We start from the raw sequence: 16,313 nt of genomic DNA, 5'->3' as shown, positions 1-16,313 counted from the left end.
ACGAAAGCCACCTCAGTAGGCAGAAGCCATCTAAGCCAGCCAGTGGGAAAGACCGAGAAGGGGAGAGGGTGTCCTAAGCCCTGCCCCTCTCTCACAGACAGGTATTTAAATCTGGGCTACAGATGGCGTCTATCTCTGCTTAGCCTCTCACAGACAGGAACCCAGCACCTGACGTCAGGTGGCTCAGGCGTTGAAGGTGTTTCTTGCTGGAATGAGGTAGGCACCTGCCTCACTGTGCACAAAATCGGTGGGGAGGAGGTTGGTGATGTCACCCTCCTTTCAACTTTAACGCCCGCCCCCCCTGTTGGTTAGAGCACTCGCCCGGCATGTGGGAGACCCAGGTTCAATCCCCCTGTCTAGAGTAGCTCAGGCATGTGAGTACCCAACCAGGGCACAAACCCCATGCTGGTTGTATGTTCTATATTTAGATTTCACCCACTAGGTATCTAGTGTGAACCCCTCAAGCACTATAACAGCCTTAACGTGGAGTCACAAACTGTCATATATCCTGCCACTCAGGCAAGCCTGCCTCTGTGATGGTCCCTTACACCAACTCACCTCTTGTGGTAATCTAGTATTTTACACTCGGTGATGCTTCCTTCCCTCCTGACTGGGTTCATAGTTTCACAGCAAATACATTTATAATGACTGAGCAAACACTGAGCTATTACCCTATAACATGGACACAGATATCATAAGTGAGGTTAATGCAGGCACCAACTCACAAGCATTTCAAAAAATCTAAGCACATTTTTATAAATCAAATCCCTATTTTAACAGCACTAACACACAGGTGATCCAGACTGGTTTCCAGCCAGGCATTTCTCAGTGAGACCTGGGGGTCTTGGCATAACCTGGTGCTGGGTTTGCTAGCATCACCCTCCCTCCCACAGGTGGTGCCAGTGTGGACACCCTGGTCTATCACTGCGCTCTGATCGGCCCCAGAAGTGTCCCACAATGCCTGTTCTAGCCGCTCTGGTCATCACTTTGAACTCTACTGCCCTGCCCTCAGGTGACCAACTGCCAGACCTGCCCTTTAAATTCTCTGGGAATTTTGAAATTCCCCTTCCTGCAGGCGTGGAGTGCTCTCAGCGCGTCTTTCCAGGTGACCATGCCTCCACGCGCCAGGCGATCCCCACTATGGAGCAATGGCGAGGTGCTGGAGCTCATCAGTGTTTGAGGGGAGGAAGCTGTCCAGTCCCAGCTGTGCTCCTGCCGTAGGAATTACGATACCTAGGGGCAGATATCAAGGGCCATGATGGAAAGGGGCCATGACCGGGATGCAGTGCTGGGTTAAAGTGAAGGGGCTGCGGAGTGCTTACTGCAAAGTGTGGGAGGGAAACCGCCGCTCCGGTGCTGCCCCTGTGACCTGCCATTTCTACAAAGAGCTGGACGCCATACTTGGGGGCAGGGGTGGCAGGTTTGTAGAAATTTTGGTGGTGCCCAAGCTCCGTCCCCCCAACTCTGCCCCCCACCTGCCCAAGGCTCTGGGAGGGAGTTTGGGTGAGGGAGGGGTGCTGAGCAAGGTGGTGCTGACATCTCTGTCCCTGTCATGTTCCCTTTCCTTTCATACTGTTCTTTTCTACTCGTTTTTCTAACCCTCACTTCTGATGCCTGTTTATTTTCCCGTGTCTCTCCCACTCTCCTTCCCTCCTTGTCACACATCATCCCCCACGGCCACTTCCTTCTTTCCCCTGATTTTATCCCTTCCCCTCCTGCTGCCCCCGGCTTGTTCCGCTGTCAGGGATATTTTCTTGTCACTCTTCTCATTTCTCTTCTTCACCATTTCTCATTGACTCTCTATTTATTCTTGTTTGATTTAAATTTACATTTTTCTTCTTGATTCTTCTAATTCCCTCTTGTTAATGCCACCCTGTCCCTGACTCTCCCAGTGCTACCAACCTCAGGAGTTGAAAAAAAAATCATTACTCACACAATTATGATTTTTTTAAAGTTATATAATTTTTTTTGGTCAATATGCACCCATCTCCCCATCCCCCTGCCTCTTTTGTGACAGTTACGGGGTTACCAGCTGTCCTGTCGTTACAGGGGAAGGTGACTTGGGCCCCTGCGGCAGGAGCTCTGGCTGGGAAACCCCAGTGAGATCTGATCCCACAGATCTGTACAAACCACTCCCTGCTGCTGCTTCTCCCCAACCCCCCAAACCCTGATTGATTCACGCTGTGTCCTGTCACCTCCCCCTCACCTGTCCCCAGTCTGGCTGTTAGTTCTGCCTCCTTCCCATCCCCATCCTCTTCAGGGCCCCTCTGCCCCTCCTGCAGCCCCAGGGGTTCTTCCCTCCTCCTGGACGCATCCTTGGGAATGCAGGGAATAGGGTGACCAGACAGCAAGTGTGAAAAATCGGGAGTGGGGGTGGGGGGTCGTAGGAGCCTATATAAGAAAAAGACCTAAAAATCAGGACTGTCCCTATAAAATCTGGTCACCCTAGCAGGGAAGGGGAGGGGCTTCCACAGGTCATAGAGATAAGGAGCCAGGTTCTGGGTAGACAGGAGTCCTCCAAGGTCATAGAGACTGGGGTCCCTGAGGGTAGAGAGGCTGATTTCTGGTTCCTCCATCCCCTGTGTGTCTCAGGGACACAGTCGGAGCCGGGATCCTGGCCCCCACACCCAGAGCCAGGGTCGGATTCTCTCCCCAGGGACGGAGCCCGGCGGGAAAGCGAAGATCGGGGCCTCGTCACCAGCATCGATAAATGTCACCTGCCCCCGGTCACAATCCAGACAAACCCGGATCCTGCTGGGGGCCCGGCTCAGGGGCAGGGGGGTCACAGGGGAGGTGAGAGCCCAGAACTGATCCACCCACCGCTGCACAGCCCAGATCCCCCCCTCAGGGCTATAGCTGATCCCTCCCGTCCTCCCCACAGACTCTCTGGCCACCCCCACAGCCCAGTATCGCCCATCCCCCACCTCCACCTCCCAGCAATGTCTCCCCGAGGTGAATCCCTCACAGCCCAGCACACAGGGCGCAGTGTCAAATCTCTCAGGGTTGTTGAGCAGTTGCTGCCGTGTGTCTCCCAATCTCAAACGTTTCCGATCCTTACACAGGACGAGGTCGGGATGAGCCGTGTCTGGATCCAGAGTCACATTCACTGGGGAGAGAGAATCAGAGCCTTAGAGGCAGAGTTCGTCCTTAGGGGAGGCTGGGACCCTTTCTCATACTCCCCAGCAGCCCCATCCTGGCTGGGACAGGCCTGGATCCCAGGGAGCTGCCTCTGTCCTGGGCACCTGAGACTGAGCAGGGACGTCACTGCAGTTCCTCAGTCCGTGTAATGGGACCCACTTTATTAGTCTTTCATGTGCTTGCTGAGGCTTCAGCTCCCTGCTCCCTCTGTTGGGGCTGCTCCATTCCCAGCATCAGAGACACACCAAGGAAGGTTTTAATGAGAAGAGAGCAGAGGAGGCAGGTACCAGCTTTGAACCCCAGAGCTAAGCTCCCTCCCTTAAATGCAGCCTCCACTCCTCGGCCAGAGTAGGAAGAGCCAATTAAGAAAAGAGAGAAGGAAATGGCATTGGGTGGGTTGGTCTCCATTCCCGGGCCAGGGAACGGAGAGGAAGGTGCAGCATTGGGAAAGAGCTGCTTATGACCAGAGAGTAGGAGTGGGCATTGTGTGGGGTAGCCCCATCCCCAGCCCAGAGAGAAGGGAGGAGCTGACAGCTTCTCAGGGAGAGCGTCTCCTCAATCCAGGAAGCCGTGAGCAGCTCCAATGGGAGAGCCCAACCCTGCCCAGAGGAAAGGCAGGATGTTGTAGAAGCACGATGAGTGAGACCCCCAGCACTGGGGTAGAGCAGAGGGATGTGTCAGCCCTCAGGGCAGAGAGCTCTGTGCACATGCTGCTCAGGGAGAGATTTTCTGTTTAGCAGCGTGGGCATGAACTCAGCACTAAGGTTGGTGTCAGGAGTGTTTGTGTGACTGCAGCATGGGAGCGCCTTACTGTTCAATGTGTTGTTTTTAGGGCTCTGTGTGTGTCATGGTCGGTATCAGTTTGGTAGGTAACTTTAGTTACAATCTCATGAAGACGTTTTCTGATCATTTAAAAACAATCTCCAGCTGCAATCTCACCCTGTCTGAATGTTCCTAGGGATCCTCCTCTTTTTGTCTCTAGTGCAGACGGCAGAGAGTCTGGAGGGGAGAAGGAAAAAGGAGACAAGATTTCAGGCTTTCATATTTATAACAGCGTCCCCACTCTCAACCCCTAGAACTGTCTTTTAATTATGACAGAGAAACACATCGAGAAACACTCAGATATTTTATATAAATAGGTCTGAAACCATCTCTTTCCTCTCTCATTCAGGCATCTCCCAGCAAAGGAACCAACGTCCTTGCAGCCTCACAAACATCCCAGGACAGACAATCTGTAAGTGAGATTTACTTTTCCCCTCCTCATCCCCTCCCACCCTTCAAATTCCAGTTGGTTTGTTTCATTCACTTACTGCCCTTTGCCCTAATCTAGACCCAGACCCTACAAAGACTTTGGAATGAAAGTAACTTTGTCCACTTTGGTCCCTTTGACACTAACAGGATATTGAGAGTTTGTGAAATCCTGGCTCTAAAAGTTCCTCCTCTGCCTTGGTGGGTCCTGTGCTTTTTTGGCGGATTTGCTCACCTCAGAGGTTCACGGCAGCCCTCAGTTTGGCCACTTTCGCTAGAGGCTCAAACCTGCCGTTCACTCAGCTAACCCCATCACTGGCCCGCATGGGAGAATTGGAGAACAATCCCCGCAGTCTCTGTGTCCCACCTAGTGAGTCCGGGACAGGCCAGATCCCTTTCCAAATTAGACCTTCCCTCTGGTGTTGGTCACAGACCAGGTCAACTCCTCCTGTGTCCAATCAGGAGTTGGTGGGATGCGGGGAACCCCAGTGGTGAGCTGCAGCTGGTTCGCACCGGATCGCGCGAACCGGTTGTTAAATTTAGAAGCCCCCTTTAGAACTGGTTGTTCCTGGAGGGACAACTAGTTCCAAAAGGGCTTTTAAATTTAACTAAAGCTCTAGCAGCTGTGTACCCTTCCCCCAGCCCCAGCTCACCTCACTCCGCCTTCTCTACTGAAGCTCCTCCGGCGTCTCCTCCCCCTCCCCAGCTTCCCGCGAATCAGCTGGGAGGGCTGAGAAGCAAGCAGCGCTTCCACCAGGTGAGCTGGGGCCTGGGGGAGGGGGTGCCAGCGGGAGGAGGGCTCCAGGTGGTGCGCCGCTCCGGAGGTCGTAGCGAGACTCTGGGGTCGGGCGGCTGGGCTCCTCCCCCCAGGGTCCAGCTGCGACCTCAACGGGCAGCACGGCTCCTCCCCGGGTCCGGCCGGGCGGCGCGGTTCCTGCCCGGGTCTGGGCTGCTGGGGTCCGGGCCAGGCGGCGCGGTTCTTGGCCGCCGGGTTCCTGGCCGCCCGGGTCCATGCCGGGCGGCGCGGTTCCTGGCCGCCCGGGTCTGGGCCGGGTCTGGGCCTCCCGGCTCCGACCCTGGCCCCGACCCCGGCAGGGGTAAGAGGCCAGGGCTGGGACTGGGGCGGGGGAGGAGGGGTTGGATCGGGCAGAGGTTCGGGGGGGGCAGACAGGGGATGGGGAAGGGGGGGTTGGGTAGGCGCCACGTGGGAGTTCCTGGGGTCTGTTGGGATGGTGGTGGATGGAGTCGGGGCAGTCAGGGGACAGGGAGCGGGGCAAGTTTGGCAGGGGGTGGGGTCCTGGGGGGGAGTTAGGGTTGGGGGTCTTGGGAAGGAGTGGTCAGGGGACAAGGAGCAGGGCAGGGGGGGTTATGGGTTGTGGTTTCTGAGGGGGGGCAGGACGTGGGTGGGGGGTGTACTCACTGGGCGGTTCCCTACCGGGTCTTCGGTGGTGGGTCCTTCAGCCGCCGGAGCCGCGCCGCCGAAGACCCAGTAGGGAACCGGTTCCTAAGATTTTGGCAGCTCATCACTGCCCGGGCCCACCCTCTACACGGGGTTCCAGCCCAGGGCTCTCTGGAGAGCAGCTGTCTACGATGTCCCCTGTATCAGATGCGTGACAGCTACAGCTACAACTCCCAGGGCTACTTCCCCATGGCCTCCCCCCAGCTCCTTCTTTATCCTCACTGCAGGATCTTCCTCCTGAAGCCTGATCACGCTTGTACGCCTCAGTCCTCCAGCAGCACCTTCTCACTCCTCGCTCACCCTCCACTAACTGATGGGAGCTCCTTTCTAAACCAGGTGTCCTGATTAGTCTGCCTCCCATAACTGATTCTAGTATGGTTTTAACTGCTCCAGGTGTCTTAATTAGCCTGCCTGTCTTAATTGGTTCTAGCAGGTTCCTGACTGCTCTACTGCAGCCCCTCCTCTGGTCACTCAGGGAACTATTCATCCCGTGGCCATCCCGTATATTTTCCTTCTACCAGGCTCCTGTACCCCACTGGTCTGGGTCTGTCACAGAGGTTATTGGGTCTGTTCATTCAGCGTCTCTACACTAAGCAGCATGACGGGGCCTTGTCCTCCATAGGCAGAAATACAAATTTTATAAATGTAGAAATTGAGGTGGGGGAAAGTTGACTCAATTGGACAAATTCACCCCTGTACCAGCAGGAGAGGGGTGACTCTGCTGTTCAGTGGCTGCAGGGGCCGGTGCAAAACTTGGCAGAGGATAAGGAAGTTCTGAAGCCAGCCAGAGCTACATCCCTATGACAATGGCCCCCATGGGTCTTGGCCAGGGAGAAGAGTTTCAGAGGCCCAGCTTTACACTGCCCACCTCCCTCCATCCCTCGTCCACCCCCATCCCTCTTCCACCCGCCCTCAGCACCCCCACCCCGTTCCCAGCCCTCTCCGGAACACGCCTTCTGCCTGCAGGTGCTGCGGAGGAGGCACCAGAGGCTCCTGTGCTGGAGGGATCCCTGACCATGGGGGCGGGGCTTCAGGGCTGCCGCGGGGGGGGGGCAAGTGGGGCAATTTGCCCCTGGCCCTGCAGGGGCCCCCATGAGAATATAGTATTCTATAGTACTGCAATTTTTTTTAATGGAAGGGGCCCCCAAAATTGCTTTGCCCCAGGCCCCCTGAATCCTCTGGGCAGCCCTGCGGGGCTTTCTCCTTCCCTACAATTGTCTATTTGGCCGAGACTAGCTGCCGTATGGGACCTGAGAAGGCCCGGGTCAACCATTTAGGCGACCTAGGCGGTCACCTAGGACACTGGGATTTGAGGGGCGCCATTTTCTTCAACAGCGACCTTTGGCCGCTCCGGTCTCCGCTGGCATTTAGGCGGAGGGAGCTGGGGCAGGGGGAGTGCGGGGAGGGCGGCCTGCAGCAAGGGGGGGGGAGCGGTACACAGGGGAACTCCCCGCCCCAGCTCACCCCTGCCCCTTCTCCTCCCCAAACATGCCGTGGCTGCTTCACTTTTCCCGTCTCCCAGGCTTGCGGCACCAATTAGCTTAGGTGCTGCAAGCCTGGGAGGCGGGAGAAGGGAAGCACTGACAGCGTGCTCATGCACAGAGCAGGGGTGAGCTGAGGTGTGGGGGGGTGCCTCAGGGCGGAGGGTGGGGAGCTGCCACAAGGGGGGCACCTCAGGGCAGAGGGAGGGAGCTGCCGCAGGGGGAGGGTGGGCGCAAGGTGGAAGTTTCGCCTTGGGCGCGAAACATCCTTGCACCAGCCCTGGACCCAAGCACAGTGATGGGCTGGATCCGCCTTTGAGAAATGTGCCCCACGGTTTGTGATGGGGCAGTAGACGGGGAGGGCTCTGAGCTGTAGTGAGTTCTTTGCTACGTGTCTGGCTGTTGGGTCTTGCCAAAATGCTCAGTATTCAACTGACCATCATATCTGGGGTCAGGAAGGAATTTCCCCCCAAGTCAGATTGGCAGAGAGCCTGGGGGGTTTTCTGCCTTCTTCTGCAGCATGGGGCACAGGTCACTTGCACATTTAAACTATTTCAATGGTGGATTCTTTGTAACTCGGCCAGAGGTTGGGGTCTATTGCAGGAGTGGGTGGGTGAGATTCCGTGGCCTGCAATGTGCAGGAGGTCAGACTGGATGATCGTGATGGTCCCTTTTGGCCTTAAAGTCTATGAGTCTGAGTCATTTCTTTCTTTAACAGTAATTGTCATGGGAAGGCATGTTTTTAGTAAAAATAAAGGCTTGAATATATCAACCTGAGTGACTTGGACCCCAAGTGCGTGACATTCTCACCCAACAATTAAATAGAAGCATCATCTAATTGTGACCCAATTGGCCAGAGCCACTCTCCTCCCTCAGTCTCAGAGACTAATCCCAATTTCCATTCAGATCCCTTCTAGGTACCTTTGAACTTCCCCATAGTCTCCAACAGCACAATCGTTTTGTGGGAGAAATCACTGACTCGCTCTTCCAGTTCAGGAGAAATCTCCTCTGGCTGCTGGAACTTCCCCTTCTCACACCTAGAGAGAAAGCATTTCCCACTATTATATTTCATTGTGTGACTTGTTATAAATTCTGGCTAGTGAGTCGCTGCTCTGATATGTCTGGAGTTAGAATTCCTCAACTTCTCCCAATCTGAGAGCAGGTGCAACACAGCGCATGGCCGTACAACCTTCCCTTCACAGGTCTCTTTAGTATTCTTCAACTCTGGTCTGGAGAGACCAGCTCTGGGGACAAAAAAAGAATTGAGTCTCCATGGCCAATTCACTCCTAGGCCTCCACGCTCTGAGGGTCAGGAGGTTCCCAGGTGAAGAGCTGTAGAAATCTGCCCTCTAGGAACTAGACTGAGACACCAACTCCCCAGCTCATTCCACACAGGCCTCCAAACAGTCCTCAGGTGGGAAAGCCTCTTGACCGCTGCTGCCCTGGGCTGAATAGTGACCAGTGCCCAAGCAGTGACAGACCCATATTCCATCCTCATAGTCCGGGGCAGCCAGTCCCCCAAGGAGGTGACATCTCTACAAAATACTTGAGGTCAGTCCTTCCCACTGAATGGAGAATTCCAGAGTCTTCTATTTAAGGGTGAGAACCTCAGGATGAAGTTGATCAGAGAGATTCGTATCCAACATTTGACCTTCCTCACCCATTTTGCTGTACAGCCCTGAGGAGATGTGGTGCTAACATCACCACCAAGCTCTTTCCCAGCATTGTTAGGTGTGAGGGGGAGTGAGAGAGAGACACGTACCTGCTCAAGGTCCTTCTAATATCCTAGAAAAGAGAGAGAGAAAATAATTTCAGTCCCCTCTGACACACACACACACCGGGGATTCCAGGGAAGAGATTTTGCAAATATGAGGAAGAGAGGCCCTGCCCTGGCCCAGGGTCATGGATTCCCTGAGCTAATGGGGCTTTTCCATCTCTCATATCTCTGTGTCTGTGACTCTGCAAAGAATAATAGTTACTCACATGTGAGCAATGCACACGCCGAGTTACACCATGGTCTCCGACTGCTGGACTCCAGTGCTTAGGATTCAAGAGCCCTCCCTTCCTTGTGTTGGGATCTGGCATGTTTTTAATCATGACTGCCAGTTTCTAATTGTCCCTGGGGGTGCTCAACCCCACGTCACAACCCTTCCTGCAATGTCACACCCCAGCCCAACTCTTCCTGCTCCCACTTCACCCCAACCCTGCCTCTTCCCTGCCTCCTCTTGTGAGCACACTCCCTCCCCGCTCGTCTCTCTCCCTCCCAGCCTCTCCTTCACACAGTGGAACAGCTGATCACAGCAGCCAGATGGTGCTAGAGGGAGGAGGAGGAGTTGATTGGCAGAGCAGCCATTGGGGGCACCCTGGAGCACCCATCTGCGTTTCTCATTCAGTCTCACCTGCAGGAATTCACTTGCTGGCTTCTGACACTTCCCCTCCATCTCACTGATCAGCTCACTGAGATGGGAAATCTGCTCAGAGAGTTTACTGACATTTTCATTCTGGATCCTCACAATCTCCTCATCCAGCTTCTCCAGCTGGGACAGCAGGATTCGCTCTTGTTCCTCCAGGAACTCCCGCAGTTCCTGAAATTCGGACACAACCTTCTGCCTCTCGGTTTGTGTTTGTTTCTGCATGAAAATAGGGGAAGGGCTGGTCAGGGACATAGATGGAGCCCGGGGTCCTTTCATGGAGAGCTGAGTGTGCAGGAGAGAGAAGGTCTTTTAAAATACTAAGATTTTTCATAGACTCTAGGACTGGAAGGGACCTCGAGAGGTCATCTAGTCCAGTCCCCTGCCCTCATGGCAGGACCAAATACTGTCTAGACCATCCTGGATAGACATTTATCTAACCTACTCTTAAATATCTCCAGAGATGGAGATTCCACAACCTGCCTAGGCAGTTTATTCCACTGTTTAACTACCCTGACAGTTAGGAACTTTTTCCTAATGCCCAACCTAAACCTCCCTTACTGCAGTTTAAGCCCATTGCTTCTCCTTCTATCCTTAGAGGCTAAGATGAACAAGTTTTCTCCCACCTCCTTATGACACCCTTTTAGATACCTGAAAACTGCTATCATGTCCCCTCTCAGTCTTCTCTTTTCCAAACTAAACAAACCCAATTCTTTCAGCCGTCCTTCGTAGGTCATGTTCTCTAGACCTTTAATCATTCTTAAACAGGGGGAGGGATAGCTCAGTGGTTTGTGCATTAGCCTGCTAAACCCAGGGTTGTGAATTCAGTTCTTGAGGGGGCCACTTACAGATCTCAAGCAAAAGCAGTACTTGGTCCTGCTAGTGAAGGCAGGGGGTTGGACTCAAGGACCTTTTAAATCTAGAAGACAGGATATATCCATTTATTTAATGTAATTCTTGTTGCTCTCCTCTGGACCCTCTCCAGTTTCTCCACATCTTTCTTGAAATGCAGTGCCCGGAACTGGACACAGTACTCCAGCTGAGGCCTGACCAGCGCAGAGTAGAGTGGAAGAATGACTTCTCGTTTCTTGTGCACAACACACCTGTTAATGCATCCCAGATTCACGTTTCCTTTTTTTGCAACAGCATCACACTGTTGACTCATATTTCTGACATTTGACTCTACACTGTGTGTACTAAGCAGAGGATTCTCTCACACCTTCCCCTTTGGCCCCTGTATCCCTCTGAAATGGATGTTTCCATGCCTGTCATGGTCAGCATCTTCTGTTATTTATGGTCTCTGGAAATTCACACCCAGAGCAGCAGGAGGCAGGACTCAGCACTACACTGACAGAGTTAAAAGAAACAAACATTTTAAAAAATGCACAAAATGACCAGACAGAGCGGACAGCACTTCACGGGGACATTCAGTTCACTTGGGGAGGATTTCTGGGCAAGCCACGAAAGGCTAGATATTAACTCATGAAAGAAAATGGAAGCTTAGGGCTTGTTTATACATGAATCTAACCCAGTAATCCATGATCCTGGAGAAACACACACAAGCCCATATTCATCAAGGCCACATAGGAGTCTGCCTCCAAACAGACCTCCTGCTGCCAGTCCCAGCAGGTTCATAACAACAGGCACCTACCAGATACTCCTGGCTATTCCCCTCTCCAATCGTTTTCAATCCCAGCAGCTTTTCTCTCTCTTCCCTCAGAGTCTTCAAATGGGCCTGGATTCTTTCCTGAAGAAAGAGAAATGATTTGGGAGGTTTAATCTGGCTAGTTGAGAGGTGCTTGGAAGTGGGTGTTTTTCCACCCAAAACCCAAGATGACTGTGCTTCTAATCGCTTTGTGACATCAGGACCACCAAGGAGATGAAACCTCATTAATGGAGACTGGGAACGCTTCACATTCGGACTCGTTACCTATTCAGATTCAGTCTTTTTAGTAATTAGAGAGAGATCTCAATTATAACCAAGATTTACTGGTATTTGTGGACTGATTAGTGGTACAGAGCCTAACAGGGCACCAAAGTTACATGGGGGTGAATCAATAAAGCTGTTTTGTAGAGGGTTTAACGAACCAAGTGATACAAATCCCAGAAGCCACACGGGTTTAAATAGGGGCTGGGATTTCAGCCCTGAAGCCCTGGGGACTGCACCGGGGTTGGGCTGAGCTGGTCTAAGCACCAGGGCAAACCCCATGAGATGTCGGGAGGCCATTCATCTGGTTGGAAGCTGCACAGTCCCAGTGTTGTGGAGCACTATCCGAGTCTGGTAGGGACTTGGCACTGGATGTGTGTTTGTCCGATGAAAAAGGTGGAGGAGACTGAGGCTGCAGGAGGATACCCATGACAGTGGGGGCGTGGCTGCGGGTGGCACCTTTATGCAGAATGATGCAGGTGGGGACACGCTGGAAAAAGCGTTGGTGGGGCCCACGCAGGGCGAGTGATACTGGTGAGGACGGGCCCATGAAGGCAGGCGAGGGCATGTCCTATGTTCTGGGGATGCCTCGGTGACCATCCTAATTAGACATGATGCAGATTTGTGTAAAGAAGGGTTGGGGGTTGCCCCAGTGCTGCCCTAAACTCTTTTCATGACAATGCCCCTTGGGCAGATACCCCACAGTCCCATTCCCTGGTAAAGATCCCGGAAGCAGTGCATTCTGGGAGATTACAAAAGGCTGCCTGGTGGGACTAATGGAACCACTCTGGCTGGTCCTTGCCCACGTACACAACAGAGCAGGTCAGACTGGCACCGGTCAGCTCCAGCCTGGGGTTGGTTTTGCTACAATCCAGTGTAATCCCAGTGGTACTTGGCATGGAGCTGAGCTGTCTGGAGCCCTTTTGTGTGCGGACTGAAGGTGCTGAGGGTCCCACGCAGCGTTTAGCCCAGTGATCTCCTCTTGTGCAGGCTGGCAGCATCTGAGTTTAACCCCTCATGGAGAAACACAGGAGTTCAGAATCCCAGTAAGAATCCTCCTCTCCCTGGTGGGCCTGGGACCTTTATCAAGGCATCTCTCCCTCCTAACGGAGACACTTCATCACTGGGTGGGGCTGATGCTAAGATGGCAGAATGGCAAAGTGGTTTGAGTCTTGGACTGGGTCTGGGGAGATTTGTCTAGCTAGACCAGTGGTCACCTACTGGTCGATTCCTATCGACTAGTCGATCCTGGAGACTCTCCCGGTTGATTGTGATCTCCACTGGCACAGCAGGGTTGGCTGCTGCTGCTAATGCAGGCTCCCTGCCTTTTCCGACTGTAGGGCACTCCCAGAAGCAGCCAGCATGTCCCCACAGCCTGGGCTCAGGGCATGGGTCTCCGCACATGGCTCCTGACTGCAACCACCGCCTCCGCAGCTCCCATTGGCCCTAAATCAGGAACTGTGGCCAATGGGACCTGTGGGAGTGGTGCCTGCAGAGAGGGGCAGCGTGCAGGGCCACATGCCCCCCCACAAGGGCCCCAGGGGCACATTGGCCCCCTTTTGGGAGTGGCGTAGGGTTGGGGCAGGCAGGAAGCCTGCCTTAGCCCTACGGACCGTAAGTCACCTGAGGTAAGCCAGTGCCGCCCAGCTGGAGCCAGGACCCCACACCTCCTCCTGTACCCCAACCCCCTGCCCCAGCCCTAGCCCTCCTCCCAGAGCCAGCCCCCCGTACCCACTCCAGCACCCCAACACTCTGTCCCAGCCCAGAGCCCCCTCCCACACTGCGAACCCCTTGCCCACAGCCCGGAGCCTGCACCCCCACCCAAACCCCAACTCCCTGCCCTTACTGGTGAAAGTGAGCAATGGAGAGAGAGGGCTATGGATTGAGCAGGAATTCGGCGAGGCCTTGGGGAAGGGGGAGTAGATCCTGATTTCAAGACTTGATAGTTTGCCTCTGTTGCCGCACTGCCGGACCATTAGTTTTCTTATAGCATCTCCCGTACAATGAAGACTTTACAGAGCTGAATGATGAGTCACACCCGTGACAGGAACTCTCAGTGAAATTAGCCTGTCATTAAAACCCCAAAGTTAACCCATTAAATTTTACAGCAATTCCCTACCTTGTACTCCTGGGCAGCCTCCTGGATGGGAACCACTGTGTGAGCGCGGTGAGCCCGGGATCTGTCACACACCACACAGATGGGGGTTTGATCCTCCTCGCAGAACAGTTTCAGAGCCTCCTGGTGTTCCCCACACACCCCGTCCCCTCCTGCTCCCTTTGCTGCTTGTAAACTCAACCGCTTGGCGATTTCTAGGACATTTGCCAGCTGCCTGTTGGGCCTGAGGTTTCTCTGCTGCACAGTTTCTCTGCACTGAGGGCAGGAGGCGGCTGTAGCGGATCCCTCCCAGCACTGGCTGATGCAGGCTCGGCAGAAATTGTGCCCACACTCCAGAGTGACAGGTTCTGTGAAATACTCCAGACAGACGGGACATGTCGCTTCCTCCTGGAGACTTTCCACGGGGTTCTCTGCAGCCATGGCTCCCTCTGGGCAGTTTGTAACAGGCTTTGTTTCAAATTCCTGAATTCAAACTATGCCCCGCCTGCAGCAGCAAGGGGGTGTTTCCTTTCCTGAGAATGGCTCAGGCTGTTTGCAGAGCAGGAAGGACCCAACCAATTTCTCCCCTGGAGGCTTTAGTGTAAAAATGTAGCACTAGGGATCCGGTCCTGCAATAAGCCCATGTGCTGGTGGGGAGGGTCCCTGAGGCAGCCCCCTGTGAGGATGAGCCTGCAGGAGCAGGAGCTGTGTCTTAGGAGTGATAGTCAGGCTGGGCAGAATTTTTTTCTATACTATATAATTTTGACAGATGATGTTTATTTTAAGCAATTTTTATGTTTATTGATTTAAACTTTCACAGCTGCACAACAATCTGGCTTTTAAGCATTTCATTCCAATTAACATTTTCATAGTTGTGAGAAATTATGGGGGGATCAGACAATATTTTGGTCAGACCAGAACTATTTAATGACACTGGACACTGAGATTCAAAAAGTTGAAGCTTTAGAACTGTTAAAATTGTCTGTGAGCAGCTAAATCTCCTCCCTCCCCCAGCAGCTCCCCCAGGGCAGTAACCCAGTGCCTCCCCCCCCACCACACGGACCAAGGCTGAAAGTCCATCTGATGGCAGCTCTGGGCAGGGCTGCCCAGAGGGGGGGGGGGCAAGTGGGGCAATTTACCCCAGGCCCCGGGCCTAGCAGGGGCCCCCACGAGGGTTTTTCAGGGCCCCTGGAGCAGGGTCCTTCACGCTCTCCGGGGCCCCCGGAAAACTCTCGCGGGGCCCAGGCCCCCGGAGCTTCTTCGCTCCCGGTCTTCGTTGGCGGGGGGGTCCTTCCTCTCCGGGAATAGAAGGACCCCCCCGCCGCCGAATTACTGCCGAAGTGGGACCCGCCGCCGGAGTGCAGCCGGGTATTAGGCGGTAATTAGGCGGCGGGGGGGTCCTTCCGTTCCGGGACCCGCCGCCGAAGTGCCCCGAAGACCCGCGGTGGGGGCTGCACTTTGGCGGCAGGTCCTTCGGCGGCGGGGGGATCCCCGCCGTGGGTCTTTGGGGAGGTTTGGCGGCGGGTCCCGGAACGGAAGGACCCCCCGCCACCGACTTACCGCCGAAGCGGGGCCCCCCGCCGCCGAAGACCCCGGGCCCCCGGAATCCTCTGTGCGGCCCTGGCTCTGGGGCCTGTGGAATGTGCTGGGATCTCAGCCTAGGCCCTAGTGGGGCAGGTGCCCCTGTAACACAACCACACCCAGCAAGGCCCTGCCCCCATTTTCTCCCTGTTTGTCAGTCCCAGCAGAGAGACCAGGGACTGCAGGGAGACCAAGCTCCTGTCCCCCAGGTGAGGGCTGAGGCCCAACGGCCAAAGGCAGAGGGTGTGCGGGGAACTCGCACTAGGGGCTGCAGGGACCTGGTGTGGGATAAACAGAGACCTCTCAGGCCACTTGCCCGTTGTGGCTGCAGGAGGAGATGTGGGGACAGACTGAGGAGGCCTGAGGCAGTCTGGGAAGCCGCCATTGGGGACAAGGAGAGGGAATTCAGCTGTTGTGAGGGAATCGTGCTGGGCAGAGATGCTGCTGCAGATGCAGCTAGTTACCCGGGTCCAGTGTTGCAGAGGTTTAACAACATGGTTAATAGACGTTGCGGCTCAGCGCAGGGAAGTGCTGATCTTTTGCTGGTCTCCGCAAGGCTTGAGATCTGCAGGCATCATTCAAACACCTTTCCCCTGCTGCTCCCTCAGGTACCTGGGTCTTCACTCAGCATTGCAGAGCGGAGCAGATTCTGTGTTTTGGTACAGGGTTACAGAAAGGAAAAAGACTGGAATGGTTCATATAGTACCTGTCATTTCTCTCCCCTGGCTGTCATATGTACCATGTGCAACTGGTTACTTAGAGACATTCAGTCAGACAGCTTGGGGGGAGACATTTTTGTGCTCTGACCCTTTCTCAGTAAATAGTGACTGTAATTTTACCCATTTCGGTCCCTTTGGCATCATTGGGACGCTGAGACCTTTCAGGATCGGGACACTGAATCGTAAGCTTTTCGGGTCTATTTCCTCAGCGTCTGCTCAGAGTTCAGCACCACGGGGCCCTCGTCCTCCATAGA

General features: G+C 54.4%; 1 protein-coding gene across 1 annotated transcript; it reads right to left on the bottom strand.

Annotated features, from left to right (window-relative positions):
* Positions 1-2,229: 2,229 nt before the first annotated feature.
* LOC123345498 (zinc finger protein RFP-like) lies at positions 2,230-14,203 on the bottom strand. The gene is made up of 7 exons (XM_044982457.1): positions 13,784-14,203; positions 11,389-11,484; positions 9,726-9,956; positions 9,089-9,111; positions 8,248-8,363; positions 4,078-4,137; positions 2,230-3,106 (listed from the first exon to the last, which is right to left on the bottom strand). Exons 1-7 carry the CDS (start codon positions 14,198-14,200, stop codon positions 2,589-2,591), a joined length of 1,461 nt encoding a protein of 486 aa, XP_044838392.1. The 5' UTR covers positions 14,201-14,203; the 3' UTR covers positions 2,230-2,588.
* Between the last annotated feature and the right edge of the window lie 2,110 nt (positions 14,204-16,313).

This window comes from Mauremys mutica, chromosome 12 (genome assembly GCF_020497125.1).
Source record: "Mauremys mutica isolate MM-2020 ecotype Southern chromosome 12, ASM2049712v1, whole genome shotgun sequence".
Classification (NCBI taxonomy): domain Eukaryota; kingdom Metazoa; phylum Chordata; order Testudines; family Geoemydidae; genus Mauremys; species Mauremys mutica.
The sequence above is the reverse complement of the archived record's forward strand: the minus strand, read 5'-3'. Positions and strand labels throughout refer to the sequence as shown.